At 35.8% G+C, this 14,544-nt stretch overlaps 2 protein-coding genes across 3 annotated transcripts; one reads left to right on the top strand and one right to left on the bottom strand.

Annotated features, from left to right (window-relative positions):
* The first annotated feature begins 329 nt into the window (after positions 1–329).
* LOC137726060 (protein trichome birefringence-like 13) lies at positions 330–4,116 on the top strand. Its single transcript, XM_068464920.1, has 6 exons — positions 330–832; positions 1,214–1,391; positions 1,541–1,681; positions 2,325–2,445; positions 2,557–2,691; positions 2,887–4,116. The coding sequence occupies exons 1-6, from the start codon at positions 415–417 to the stop codon at positions 3,148–3,150; spliced, it is 1,257 nt and encodes a 418-aa protein (XP_068321021.1). The 5' UTR covers positions 330–414; the 3' UTR covers positions 3,151–4,116.
* Positions 4,117–7,425: 3,309 nt separating this feature from the next.
* Positions 7,426–10,132, bottom strand: LOC137726157 (putative branched-chain-amino-acid aminotransferase 7). Of its 2 annotated transcripts, none has more exons than XM_068465036.1 (9): positions 9,987–10,132; positions 9,728–9,911; positions 9,412–9,588; positions 9,173–9,304; positions 8,801–8,896; positions 8,590–8,706; positions 8,194–8,289; positions 7,922–8,034; positions 7,426–7,707 (listed from the first exon to the last, which is right to left on the bottom strand). In XM_068465036.1, exons 1-9 carry the CDS (start codon positions 10,010–10,012, stop codon positions 7,593–7,595), a joined length of 1,056 nt encoding a protein of 351 aa, XP_068321137.1. In that variant the 5' UTR covers positions 10,013–10,132; the 3' UTR covers positions 7,426–7,592. The 2 variants fall into 2 exon arrangements, with proteins under 2 accessions (XP_068321137.1, XP_068321138.1); XM_068465037.1 differs by having other exon boundaries at positions 9,728–9,900; positions 9,987–10,112.
* Positions 10,133–14,544: the final 4,412 nt, after the last annotated feature.

Below are 14,544 nucleotides of genomic sequence, written 5' to 3' on the forward strand. Positions count from 1 at the left end.
CAATATACCAAGATGTATTTATGTACATTTTTTCGGAAGCACTTCAAGCATTTTAATAGAAGTGCTTCTAAGTTTAAGCTAAAGTGCTTTTACAAGAAGAAGTCCAAGAAAAAAAAATTAAAAAAACTGAGCAGGAAAGGAGAAATTTTTCCAAGTGCCGGGAACACCATGACACATGGTGTTCCCTCACACATTAGGATTTGACATCTTGGATATCCTTCAATTTTATATTTCAATAAATAAATAAAATTAAATCCTAATGGGTGAGGGAACACCATGTGTCATGACGTGGGAAAAATTTCTCGCAGGAAAGTGCTCTTATAACCCTTATTTTTTGCTGGAGAAGTGCTTTTATGAGTTGGAGTTGGCAGTTAAGGCTGACCTGCGCCAAAAATCATCGACGACGGTGAAGGCATGGCCTCCAGAGACCAACACTCTCAACAGCAAAACCAGACGAGGAAAGTCCCACTCTTCCCTCTCCTCTCCCTCGTCTGCTTCGTCTCCATCTTCCTCCTCATCTCCTCCATTCGGAAGACCTCCGTTCCTCCGCGGCCTCATAACGCCAGCTTCGAATTCCAAAAGACTGAAGGATCCAACCCGAGTCTCCGGGGCGGGTCGTGCGACTACTCCGACGGAAGCTGGATCCGGTCTCCGGATGATCCTCCGAGGTACGACAATACCTGCAAGGAAATATTCAAGGGATGGAATTGCATTTCCAGCGGCAAATCCAACGGTTGGGAACTACTCAAGTGGAGATGGAAGCCCAAGGGTTGTGATCTACCGCCGTTCCATCCGATTAGGTTTCTGAAGATGTACAGAGACACCAGCATTGGTATTCTCTCTTGCTTATCTTTGCGTGTTGGTTTTGAAGTTATTTAGTTGTGATGTGAAGTTATTGTCTGTTTGGTTGCTGAGAAAGAGTGAGAAAATCTTGCATTTGATGCTATGGCAAGAGATAAACAAACTGAAATCCGGAATTTTGAACTTTATATTACTTGATTGAATGCAGGCCTTTGTTTTCTTAGCTACTTAATTCTAATTGACGTAAAGTTTAAGTTTTTTTCGGATATCTGATAAACCAGCATTTGGTATTTAGTTTAAACGTCGCATCAAATGCAATAAATAGGATGATTTGAAAGGCTTTGTGGTAGAGTGATATGTATTGAATCCTGGGTTGTATGTATGGAAACCTTATGGGTGTTCTACAGTGCAGGGTTCGTTGGTGATTCATTGAACAGAAATATGTTTGTTTCGCTTTTCTGTTCTCTAAAACGAGTGTCAAGTGAAGTGAAGAAGTGGCGACCAGCTGGTGCTGATCGCGGGTTTACATTTCTTCAGTCTAATCTCACCCTTGCATATCATCGAACAAATCTTTTGGCACGTTATGGTAGGTAAGCTATGCTTGCAACTATGTGATGGTTAAGCACTAGTTTTGTTAGATAAATTGATGGGGAACTGAATTACATCTTGCACATGTTAAGCTTTGATGTTCGTCTGTTTGTTTGTACACTTAGGCTTTTTATGCTTTTATTCGATGCAGGTGGTCAGCCGATGCTAATGGTGGGGTGCTGGAATCTCTTGGATATAAGGAGGGTTATAGAGTGGATGTTGACATTCCAGACGGCACATGGGCAGAAGCTCTAAGCTTTCATGACATTCTGATCTTTAACACAGGGCACTGGTATGTATTTTCATTCTTATTTGTTATGCTTGCTCAAGATTCTTGTACACGTAGCAGATACATTTGTTACTTGGTTTAGTATTAGTCTTCTTTTAATTTCGTGATGTGATCAAATAAATTCTGTTTATAAAAAAATCAGTATGTAGAAGGTAGGAGAACGTGCCAAGAGCGCTATAGTAAATACCAGTACAATAGGAATACAAACCAGTACAATAGTTGCAAATCAGTATTTATTGTACTGGTGTTTAAGCACTATAGTAGCCTAGTATCGATAATCGTGATGCAGTTTACTCATATAAGTGGTGAGTGAGAAGAATTTTGATGTAGGAAAACAATTTAGTTGAGATAGAAAAGGTTAAGCAATTTGAAATCTGCCGCGGAGCTTGTTGATTTTCCCACGAGACGATCAGGAACTATAGTAAATACCAGTACAATAGGAATACAAACCAACAAATATCTGTTTTCAAGAGCGCTATAAAGCAGCCATATAGATAGGCTTAAATCAGTATGTAGAAGGTAGGAGAACGTTTCTAAGATAAATACCAGAATTAGTAAACTTCTAAATGTGACGAGTTGGAAATTTCACCTCTCATTAAGTTTGCTGACTATTCATTTTGTTTTTTCGGTTCTTATGAATAAACAGGTGGTGGGCTCCTTCAAAGTTTGACCCGACAAAGTCACCCATGCTTTTCTTTGAAAAGGGTCGTCCAGTGGTTCCTCCAGTACTCCCTGATGTCGGCCTTGATATGGTTTTGAAGCACATGGTACCAATTTTTTAAGATAAAAGCTTCATAATTTGTTTAATTTAATGTTTCATAAGAAATTAAGAGGTAGTATTCTGGTGTTCATGTTTTTAGTGGATTCGTTCATTGTAGGTAATGCTCATGGAGAACAGAACGAAAGCAGGTGCAATCAAATTTTTTCGTACTCAGTCACCTAGACATTTTGAAGGGGGTGACTGGGACCAAGGTGGCTCTTGTAATCGGCTAAATCCTTTATTGGTAGAGCAGGTCAGTTGTGTGATGCTATAATGACCCGAATGGATGTCATGTCTGTTTTTACTTTTGAGCAAAATGAATGTTATGTTTAGTTAATTGAGCTACATATACATGTTATGAAGCAATGATTTGTACCCAAGCACAAACCCCTTCTACTTTGTGTTGTTTCAATTAAGCTCTTGTATAATGTTACGGTTTGCTTTCCAGGTCGAAGATCTCTTCTCAGTGAAGAATAATGGTACAAACGTGGAGGCACGCCTGGTGAATCAACACCTCTACAAGTCCCTTAAAGGATCAAGTTTCCAGATTTTGAACATAACCCACATGAGCGAGTTCAGAGCAGATGCCCATCCATCCACAGCCGGTGGGAAGAAGCACGACGACTGCATGCACTGGTGCTTGCCAGGATTAACAGATACTTGGAATGACTTATTTATAAAGCAGCTAAATGTTATTAAAAGTAGAAATTGATGAATTATTTTCATGTTGAGATTTTTCATTTTTCCATCTGAAATGTAGTGAACTTCGCAGCACAATCCCATCCCATCTTGTTCTGAATGCTGCCGTTTTGAAATCCACATAATGCTGCATCCAGAGGAGGCAACTGTGGTTAGAACACAAGGAAAATTCCGGCCTGGCTTTGGACACCCGAGCCACGACAACGAGAGTAAATGGTAATGTTATATTTGCTTGTCTTATATATTTTGTTTTAAGGAGTTTTCCTAATCGCCCCGAATGACCCCCCATTTGCCCGATTACTAAGATATGATCATAAAAAAGCTAGTTTTTCCAGAATTTTATTGAAATAGGGGTAGGATGAGCAAAGGATAGTTCTGTACGCACCCATTAAACAGTGCTCCTTTTCCTGTGCCGTACTCAACCCTGCAAATGCAATGTCACGGCATCCTGAAAAGCCAAAAACAAGAAAAAATGAAGTTGAATTCTCTACCTTTCGCCTTGATAAATTACAGCACCAATTCGGGTGACAGCAACGGCAGTTCCTATACAGATCGTCGGCTTCAAGCAAATCCTTCATTGGAAATGCACGTTCCTCGACCTGAAGGAAAGCATGCATGCTCTAGTTTTACGCTTACGAATTGAGTGGACCAAAAGCTTAGTAATGCTAATTGGTTTTGCCTTCAAGATGAAAATATTGCATGCTGTCTGCTCCCATTTGCATTCTTAAAGCATTCTGTCCAGGCCTAAAGAGCAGAAATCGATCATCTTCTGTCCTGTGCGCCATAAGACCTTCAAATATACCCTGGCAAAACCCGCAACGGGCATATTTATATCACCAAAAGTTTGATAGCATAACATAATGATATTATGTTGTGCAGGGTGAATCTGAATGAGACGTCTTGGCAAGAATCTACTTAAATAATGGTCGATATTCTCTGTTAGACATGATAACATTTCTTCACAATAATAAAAGAATTTGACTGAATAAGCTACCTAGCTAGCGGCAAAGCATGCAAAATTACCAATGTTACCTATCGAATGAATAAGATTGACACTGGAGTTATATACATTTGCCAATAATGATTAGCAGCTAATCAAGCCTAACTAATCACACTAACACTACAATTAGTTACATAACTGTTGCAATAGGTAAGGATATGGACAATGACTAGACTATGACACTGCTGACTGTACTGCGAGTATGAGTTGTGTCTTTACACCCGGTCAAGTTGAACGGAGGGTAAAGCTTGGACTGAAGATAGTGAAACTGGCCTGAATATTAACATTCTTATTTTGGCTGTTGACATACTGAATTTGAGGAGATGAGCAAGAACCAGTTTTTTGATTTAATGATAATCTATTTCCACTTGTTTGTTACTAGCATGGAACACTGGATTGGAAGCCAGAGAAATGGCAGATACATTGTCACACCACAAAACTGGAACTTTAGACAGGAAAAAAATAGTCCTTAAATATTTTGCAAACTCAGGTAGTTCTGCTACAGTATGAGCCCAGTATCTATATCCAGCCTCAGGAAAGAGCAACTGTTCCTTGCTTCTTTTCACTCAAACTAATGAGATTACTACCCAGATAAACACATTAATCACTTGTAGATCTTCTGTTAAATACATAGCCTACCCAATTTGCATTGGAGAAGGCAGTGAGATCCAAAGAGCTTTTCTTGAACCACAAACCATGATCAATAGAGCCTTTTAAAAACCTTAGTAGTCCTTTGACAGCTTGAAAGTGAGTACCTCCAGGACAACGAAGAAACTGACAAACTTGATTCACTGCATATGAGAGATCAGGTCTTGTTCATGTCAAATATTGCAATGCCCGACCATTGATATGTATTCATGAGGATTAGGTAATAGAGTACCAATGTGATCTAACTTGTGAGTACCAAGAGGTGTAGCACAAGGTTTACACCTTTCCATATGTGTTTTGATGAATAGGTCCAATGCATATTTACCTTGAGAAAGAAAAATACCTTCTGAAAAACTGTGAACCTCTAAACCCAAGGAGTAGGGTAATGCACCGAAGTCTTTAATTGAAAATAACTGACTAAGTCTTTTGAAAAATGCCTTACAAACTGTAGGATTATGCCCAGTTACCTAAATAGCATCAACATCGACCAACAAAATCAGAAGAGAAGGATCAAATTATACAAATAATTAATAATCAGACTGAGAATTCGAATACAATGAAGATCAAAGTTTTGTAAAAAGTATACCCTTCATCCAACGAACCAAACTCCATTTTCAATTTGGGTTTCAACTCATTGTCTAACGTTGGTACAACAAATTCAACCTTCCCTGCACCAAATCGATCTCCTACATCTACATCATTTCTTCTTCTATTTCTAACTCACTCCTTATCAAATTACAGTTCAATATCTACCTGCTACAAATGTACACAACTACAACACAACTTATCACAAACTAGCATAAATTTTACACCTATATATCTAAAATCCAATTTCAGGATCTCAACCAAGTCTAGTGGTAACCACCCAGCATTATGGATTCAAATCCCAAAATTATAAATATCGTACACACGTACCCAAAGTTGGTTTTCAGAACCAAAATGGAACTGAAATGGATCAAAAGACGGCATAAAACCAAACTTCACAATATGAGTTTCTTCAGAGGTTCTGGACAAACCACCCTTGTCAACTCCAATCTAAGCAGAGCTTCAATCCATATGAAATCGAGCACCCTTCACTAGCTCCCTTTCTCTGCCTCTTTTTCCTTGCGAATATAACCATCAGGTATCCCCCTATCTCCGACAAAAACACACCAGTGAACAAAAAAAATAAAAATAAAAATAAAGGTATAGGATTTACAGGGTCACAATCGAGACTCATCTTCAAACCACCTGAAATTGAACACTCCCACCTACCAGCTCCCTCTCTTTGCCTCTTTTTCCTTGCGAAGAAAACCAGAGTCTTTCCCTCTCTCTCCAACAAAAACACACCCAGTGAACAAAAAATAAAATAAAATTTAAAGGTATAGGATTACTGGGTCACAATCAAAACAGAGCTTCAATCCACCTGAAATCGATTCCTCACACCAGCTCCCTCTCTTTGCCATTCTTTCCCTCTTGAATGTACGAATAATCTCTCACTCTCACTTTCTCTCCAACAAAAACATATTGAATTACACCAGGTCACAACAACCCAGTTCCACGTGTGAGCTCGTCAAATCACAAAAGTTAGATTCTAGTCCACACGCAAGGTCTGCACCTTAGAAACAACCATATATATAGATGCTAATTAAACATCTATAAATACTACTAGATGAAGCCCATATACTATGTGTATGTAAATATAAAAACTTTTAAAAGAAAAGATATATGAAAAAGAGAGAAGTTCGAGACAAATGCGAGACATAGAAAGAGAGAGTAAAAAAGTAAGGTTTTTTTATTTTATTTTTAAAATTAGAGATTTTATGATGATATTTGAGAGGTTTGGAAAAAAAAAAAGCAAAATTGGGTTTATGAGAAATTGAATTAATGGTCATAATTTTATTTTGTGATGTTAATAAGTAATTTAGATAAGCTTATTTTCCTCAAATCTCTTGCTTTAATTTCTTCTTAATTTTCATTAATCAAGCCCATGTGTGGGTACTTGTAACCCTCTTGATGGTTATATCCGATATGTATTTTGTGTAACCCACGAAAGCTTCTTATCTCTTTGATTTATTTTTTGGTTTATTTTTGTGTTTAAATACAACAAACTAATGGTGTATATTATCATTTGACCAAAAAAAATAAAAAAATAAAAAAGTGTATGGCCATAACCATGTTGAAAAATGAAAATGTTAGAATGCTAATTAGCGGCTACCCTCTTTAATTACCCACAATAAATCACAGACGGGAGAAAAATTATGTTAAAACTTATAAAACATCCAATTACATTAATATCTTAGTTACAAGTTTACACTATATGAAAAAAAAAAAAAACTTTTATGGCTTTGCTCATGACGAGTAGTGTTTAATAATATGTTCATATAGACACTTAGTACTATGGTTGATTGATATTCATCTTCACTGGTAAGTGAGAGTTTTTAGGTTCAATTCTCGCAAAAGGCGAATTTTTGAACCACATTATTCTAGCCTATTGGAGGCTAAGCCCACCCCCTTCTCTTAGTATAGATAATATCGTTTCTTAAAAAAAAAAAATTGTTCATATAGTAAAGGGTAGAGAAGCAATATTTATAAAACAAAAACAAAAAAACAAAAAAAAGTTTAATTTCAATTTAAACATAAGATTGCATATATTGTCCCACAAATTCAACCAAAAAAAAAAAAAAAAAAAAAATCCAAGAACCTGGTTTCGGGTCTAGCAATGAAGAACAATATGAAAAACATCTTAATTTATTTGGTATCCATACGAAGTTCATATTATGAACGCACATGCTTCATTGTAAATGAAACGGGGATCAAGCAGCAGCTCAATCAATGAGCAAGGTCCACCCCATTTTGTCCTCAATCAAACCTGTTTGAATCTCAGTAAGCATTTCACGCAGTTTGCAAAACACAGTTTCTTTCCCTCTTCTGTATTCAACCCTGCATTAACATAATCCATTTTTAACTACTAAATTCCAGGGTTATGATATTTTAAAAAAAAAAAAATTGCCACGATTTTGAGGGTCTGTTCTAAACTGCTTTTGTATGAAGTGCATTTGGTTTAAAAAGCACGTAAAAAAATTTAAATTAAAAATTCAAGGCATAGAAGTACCAAAAGTGCTTTTCCTTAAGAATTTTCCTCAAATACTTGTACCTTTTGTCACGATATGTTATGCTAGAAACGGCAATGACATCCACAGCAGTCCCAGTACAGAAAACTTCATCAGCAGCCAACACATCCTCTAGTGAAACGTCACGTTCCTCCACCTGATATTCATTTTCCAAAACATTGTTTTAGAGGTTGCAATTAGCTAGAAAATCACTTCTCATAAGTAAAATTTACATTTTAGACTTGTGAAATATAATTAACAAGATGTACAAGTAGTAGTTAATGATTAATTAAGGTAAAAAGCGGTCGTTAATTACCACGTAATTGAGATGGAGAGCAATTTCTATGATGCTTTTCCTTGTGATCCCTGGAAGGACAGTTCCATTGGTTGGTGGAGTTAAAATCACATTATCCTACACCAGTAAAATAATTGTTAGGCCAAACTTGAATGGGCATTTCACATAGAAACCTTCGATAGCATTGTTATTTTTGTTATTTAATTTTTAGAACAACATTTCAAGCTCAATAATGCACGTTTTGTTTGTTGTAGATTAAAATAATTCTTATTTGATTGTGTAGCTTAACAATTCCGTTATGTAACATGTTACGGGGTAATTAGGGTTTAGGGTTTAACAATCCGGTCACGTAACATGCTCAGAATGTTGGTGAATTGTAATATTGAAACCGTATATGCAAATTGTAATTACTAATACCTTCACAATGAAAATATTAGATGAAGAACACTCCTCAATATTTTTTCCAGTGGCTGCATCCAGAAAGAGGACGTCAGTGAACCCTTTGGCCCTAGCCTTTTGTACCGTTCTAAAAATCTGTAGCATTGAAATGGAGCAAAAAATAAAAATTATTTAGAAGATCCCAATATCTTCAACCTAATTATATATATAAGTTGGCCAAGTAAATTACTGGTGAATAGTTGGTGATGCTTTTGATGCCTCCAGTTCCACCAGGAGTGGCCCTACGAACCTCATTCTCAATGTACAAATTCATGGTGCTGCCACTCTGTTGTATAAAAAAAAATCAAAGTTGGAAAAATAAAGTTCCCAAGAAAAAAAAAAAAGTCTGAAAAATAGAGAGTAACTAGGAAAAATCTAAATTTAATTTGAGAAAAACATAATTTATGTGAACGAAATTACCACAAAACCAAGTATTTTTCTTCGTGATCGAATCCCAATCGATTAGCAATAAAATTCTCGACTTTGAAACTATATCAAAGTTAAAGTATCCAATCTAAAACCAATTGGTAATTAACATGAATTGCATTGGCAAATAAGTTACCTTGTGATAACTACCAATTGGTGTAGCAAATATTAGGAATGTGTACTCTGTTGCTGACCCCAAGCCAAGAACAGGACCACTTCCAATGAGCAATGGCCTAATATACAATACTCCTTTCCCTGAAGGTGGTACCTATACATGCATACGTACACACATACATACATACATACATATAAAAATTAAAACGTCAGTTTTTACGTTTGTAAACTTTAGAACTATAGGGTCTAAAGTGAAAATACCCAACGCTTGTTGGCAAGGACTGCTTGTTTTAAAGCAGCAAGAAATTGCTCAGTAGATGGACATGGCATGCACAATCTCTCTGCACCCATCTTCATTCTTAGAGCGTTCTCTTCTGGACGAAAGAGCTGAATGCGACCATCTTTCGTCCTGATTGCCTTGAGACCTTCTAATATTCCCTGATGACACCATCACGTACATACTGTTAACTACTAGAATTACAAGCCCTCGGATCGATACTCATCTATTAATTAGCATGGATCCGATTATGTTCGGCGTCATTGTGAAACAAACATAAGGGCAGCTAAGTGTAATTACCTGTCCATAATTCAAGATTCCAGCAAATGGGCTGAGCTCAATCTTTCTATAGGGAGCGAGATGGCCTTGTGAAAAATTCTCTCCATCGGAACATATCATAATGTACATGTAATCGGTTGGAATTACCCCAAATTCCAGTTTATCCCAGTTCATGGCATCAACGTGTTTTTCGTCTGCTTCATGACTGCTTTGAGAAATTCTTACAGAAATTAAGTATAAGAGATAAAATTAAGAAAGCTGATAAGATGAAGCAAATCACCTGTGAACTATGGATTCAGAAGTCATGGCTGCAAGTCAATGTAGAATAAAGTCTAAAAACAGCCGCAACAAAGAAACAAAACACCTTTGAGTGAGCAATTTATAACATAACCGCATTTTGGTGAGATATTAATTTAGAAAGCTGGTAATAATCTTCGATTTTATAATATAAAAGGGTTTCGTTTCAAACTAGTGTTCCCTTGTGTTACATAAAAGCAGGTTTTTTTTTTTCTTTCATCTTTACACATCATTTGAAAGCGAATTTCGTTTTTATCTTCGTTTTGTTTCCTATCATGACATATTTTAATCCAAATTTTTTTTATGAAAAATAAAGGGTGATTAGTACCTGTTCCCTTGACTTTTTTTTTTTTTTTTTTTTTTTGAACGCTGTTCCCTTGACTTGATATATAACTAAATGCAGTGGACACCCCTTGTGTGTGATTTAAAATTTATAAAGAATTAAATATTAGTGGATTGGGGAAGTTAGCAAAAGTAGGAAAAAAGTAGACGTGGGTCGGTGCAAATGAGAGAGAGAGAGAAACAAAGTGTGAATTTAGGTATTGATAGGATGACATGGTTATGAGGTTCAGAAAAAAAAAAAAAACAAAAATTTGTTTGTGTGAAATTATTATAATGTCTAATTTATTTATTTTATCTATGTATAAAAGGGTATAATAGTAATTTCATTGATTTTTAGTTGACAAACAAAAACAAACGATATTATCTACACTAAGGGAAGGGGATGGGGTGAGCCTCACAATAGGCTATCAATAATGTGATTTTAAATTCGCCTTTGGCGAGAATCAAACATATCTAAGACTTCTCACTTATAAGTGAAGAGAAATACCACTAGATTGTAGTACTAAGTGGTGACAAATAGGGTTCTATTAATATGTAGTTTAGATGATTTTTAATTGACAAACAGAGTTTTATTAATATGTAGTTTAGATTTAGATAACATCACTTTATTATAAAAGTGAAAGTGAGAAAGTTTTGTATAGGAAAAATAAAAAACATGACTTTGATTTTTCAAATTGAAATAGCACCAATTTCATCAAAAAAATTCGAACCAAAATACTATATCGGTGGTTTGTAGTTTCTGGCGTCAAATTTGATGTCTGGCTGAGAGTACTTTTTCCACGAAGTCTTGGTATAATATATATATATATATATATATATTTTTTTTTTGTCAAGAAGTCTTGTTAGTTTAGTGCATGGGTGGCCCTAAGCATTTGGGTGCTTTGTGCAAAACTTACAAGGAGGCCTTTTATTATTTTCTATTTTTAATTTTCTTTTTCTATAAAATTGAAGTATTGCAGGTTAGTGAATAAAAAATAAGTTTGTTTTTGTGGACAAGAGTGTTTTCTATCTTCAATAGGTCATGAGTTCAAAACAATTGCATGTTTTTGAAATCAGCAAGGCAAAGCCACACAGTCGAACCTAGCTCATGCTCAAAGCCTAAAAAAGGTAAAAACCCTAAGCCACTAGCCGCGTTCAGAATATGAAACATTTTCATCCAAAATGTGACATCTACTTCAAAGGGAACTGGTCGCATTCAGAATTCATTTGGCTCTTCAAAATTCAATGGGACAAAATGATAATTAATATTGTTGACCGGGCTGGGATTCCCACTCAAAAGGCAAATTGGCTTTTATGGTCATGGAGGGGCTCTAACTGCCGAACACGTGTCCTAGCATTACCATGAGAAATTAGGTTTTGAAAGGCTGACTGACTGAGTCGCCGAGACTGGATCAGTTGGCTGAGAACGGAGGATATTGCATATTTTAATATATTTACACATGTGTCTGTGTACATGTAAAGAAAATTTGGGGGCTCTTTTGAGGCCCTATGCAGTGACACTTTTTTGCATACCTGAAGGCTGGCTCTGGTTTATTGTTATAAATTTGGATGACCTGAGCATGAAGACTTTTGGACTTCTATGTCTAGACTACAAGATAAATTTATGTCTAGACTATAAATTTGCATTTGCATTTCACATGTCATAGTCTCATGTTAGGATAAATGTGTTTAACCTTTTGTTTTAACCTTTAGAGCATCTCTAATGAAAATGTAAAAAATGCTAGGTGGATAAAAATGGATAGTTTTAATAGCAGTAGTGGCTTCAACTGTGGAGCCAAATGCTAATTTGGATTGAAGAAGGTGCTCCCAGCGTAAAAAATGACAAGAAGAGAGATTGATGCCAAATTATTTTTAATTTGATTAATGGTAGGACCCACAATGAAAACAACTTATTTTGTTTATGTGAAATTGTTACTTTCAACCTTCTTTAATAAATAACTAATAAATATTGCAAAAGAAAATAATATAAGAGAATTGTTATTGGTACTAAAAAAATCTCAGTTTGCATTCTAAACTTTTTATAATTAGAAAAAAAAAACATTTTGTAAAGAGTGTAGAATGAGATTTTGGGACTGTTAATAACAATTTCCTAATATAAAATGAAACATTTTGACATATAGAGGCTACACACAAAATAGGCGCATAACGTATGAACTTGTAAGTAAGAAGTTTTGCATGATTCCAAATTTCCACATAAGCCACTCAAATTTAAATTTGACGTTTTGTATTTGATATCTCTTTTGAATATGCTCTTAACTGTCATTGTATCAGTAACCTATTATTATTGTTAGATATTTTGCATTGGTGAAATGCCTCATTTACCCTGATTTGTAACTGCCGTAAGAGAGAAGCAATATGTTAGGAAGCTTCATAGCTCATTTATGATAATAGTTTTGCTAGAGTACAGAAAATCCAGAAGAACAGGAAGAAAAGCTAATGAACAAATGAGAGAAAACAAGAGAGAGAAATGAAATCTTGTGTATTGATAATTTTGAATGAATATAGTTGCATAGCTGAGGTTGTTATATATATTCCCTCAAGACTTAGCAGCCAAGCTACTATTCTAACTATATAACCGACTTCTAACAAACCTATCTAACAACCTTGATGACATGGCACTCCAATCACTATCCACTTATGTTGACATGACACTCACCATTGCTGAATTACATTTAACATCCCCCCTCAATCTCAACTAGGATTTCCTAGTTTGAGATTGTGAAAATGTGTAACAAAAGAAGGACTATGTAACCCCTTTGTCAATATATCCGCGATTTGATCTTCTGTGGGAACATACGATACCTCCAAATCTCCTTGTTGTACTCGTTCCCTGACAAAGTGAAAATTTGTGTCAAGGTGTTTGATACGTGAATGGAAAACTGGATTGGCACTAAGTGCAATAGCTGACATGTTATCATAGTGAATACTTGGTGGATGACATAAGAACGTTCCCAGATCCTTCAGTATGTTTTTGACCCAAGCTATATTAGTTGCAGTATGAGCTAAGGTTTTATACTCGGCTTCTGTTGAACTATGAGACATTGATGTTTGCTTTTTAGACTACCATGAGATATGATTATTGCCTTAAAATAGGACATAACCAGTGACTGATCTCCTTGTATTCAAATCAGCTGCCTAATCAGAATTTGAGAAGGCATTTAACTGGTGAATTATATCTGCAGAATACATGATTCCAGTAGTTATTGTCCCTTGCAAGTATCGCAAACTTCTTTTCATAGCCCCAAAATGAATCTCAGTTAGTGATGACATGAATTGACAAATTGTATTGACTGCATAAGCATTGTCTGGCCTAGTAAAGGTCAAATATTGCAATGAACCTACTATACTCCTATACAAAGTTGGGTCTGTCAACAATGTGCCTTCTGAAGTTAACAGTTGATGATGAGGCTTGCAGGGAGTTGGAGCTGGTTTACATGTCTCTATACTAGCTTTATGTATCAAATCTTTGATGTATTTTGATTGATTGACAAAGATGTCCCCATTATCCTTATACTGTATCTGTAGCCCTAAGAAATATATGAGCTTACCCATGTCTTTTAAATCAAAGACTTCAGACAACTCTTGTATCACACCTTGTATCTTCACAGAATTGGAACTAGTTAGGATTATGTCATCAACATACAACAACAAAATGATTATATCAGACCCATCTTGTTTCACAAATAAACTAGTATCAGATGCAGAAGCACAGAATCCCAAAGCTCCCAGATAGGCAGTAAATTTCGAATTCCAAGCTTTTGGAGCTTGTTTTAAACCATACAATGATTTAACAAGTTTCCAGACATATGTGAGATGAGAAACATCAACAAAACCCTGAGGTTGCTTCATGTATACCTCATCTTGTAGATCTCCATGAAGAAAAGGCATTTTTAATGTCTAATTATCTCAAATTCCAGTGATTAATAGCAGCCAAGGCTAAGACAATTCTAACTGTAGTGTGTCTAACAACCGGGCTAAATGTGTCCATATAATCAATGCCATGTTCTTGAGAAAAACCCTGAGTAACGAGCCTTGCTTTATACCTTGAGATTGTACCATCTGGATTTTTTTTTATACTTTATATACCCACTTACTACTAACTATAACTCTATCTTCTGGTAAACGTACTAAAACCCAAGTGCCTTGAGCCCTCAATGAGTCATATTCGTCCTGCATAGCTGCCTGCCATTGTGGAATTG

Source organism: Pyrus communis, chromosome 2 (genome assembly GCF_963583255.1).
Source record: "Pyrus communis chromosome 2, drPyrComm1.1, whole genome shotgun sequence".
Classification (NCBI taxonomy): domain Eukaryota; kingdom Viridiplantae; phylum Streptophyta; class Magnoliopsida; order Rosales; family Rosaceae; genus Pyrus; species Pyrus communis.

Excerpts from the sequence above, each read along its gene's own strand:
- LOC137726060 (XM_068464920.1), top strand. The coding sequence starts at position 415 with ATGGCCTCCAGAGACCAACACTCTCAACAGCAAAACCAGACGAGGAAA. Across the intron at positions 833-1,213 it reads GTACAGAGACACCAGCATTG|GGTTCGTTGGTGATTCATTG; the intron begins GTATTCTCTCTT and ends TCTACAGTGCAG. Across the intron at positions 2,446-2,556 it reads ATATGGTTTTGAAGCACATG|GTAATGCTCATGGAGAACAG; the intron begins GTACCAATTTTT and ends CGTTCATTGTAG.
- LOC137726157 (XM_068465036.1), bottom strand. The coding sequence starts at position 10,012 with ATGACTTCTGAATCCATAGTTCACAG. Across the intron at positions 9,589-9,727 it reads GAATCTTGAATTATGGACAG|GGAATATTAGAAGGTCTCAA; the intron begins GTAATTACACTT and ends TGGTGTCATCAG. Across the intron at positions 9,305-9,411 it reads TCCTTGCCAACAAGCGTTGG|GTACCACCTTCAGGGAAAGG; the intron begins GTATTTTCACTT and ends ATGCATGTATAG.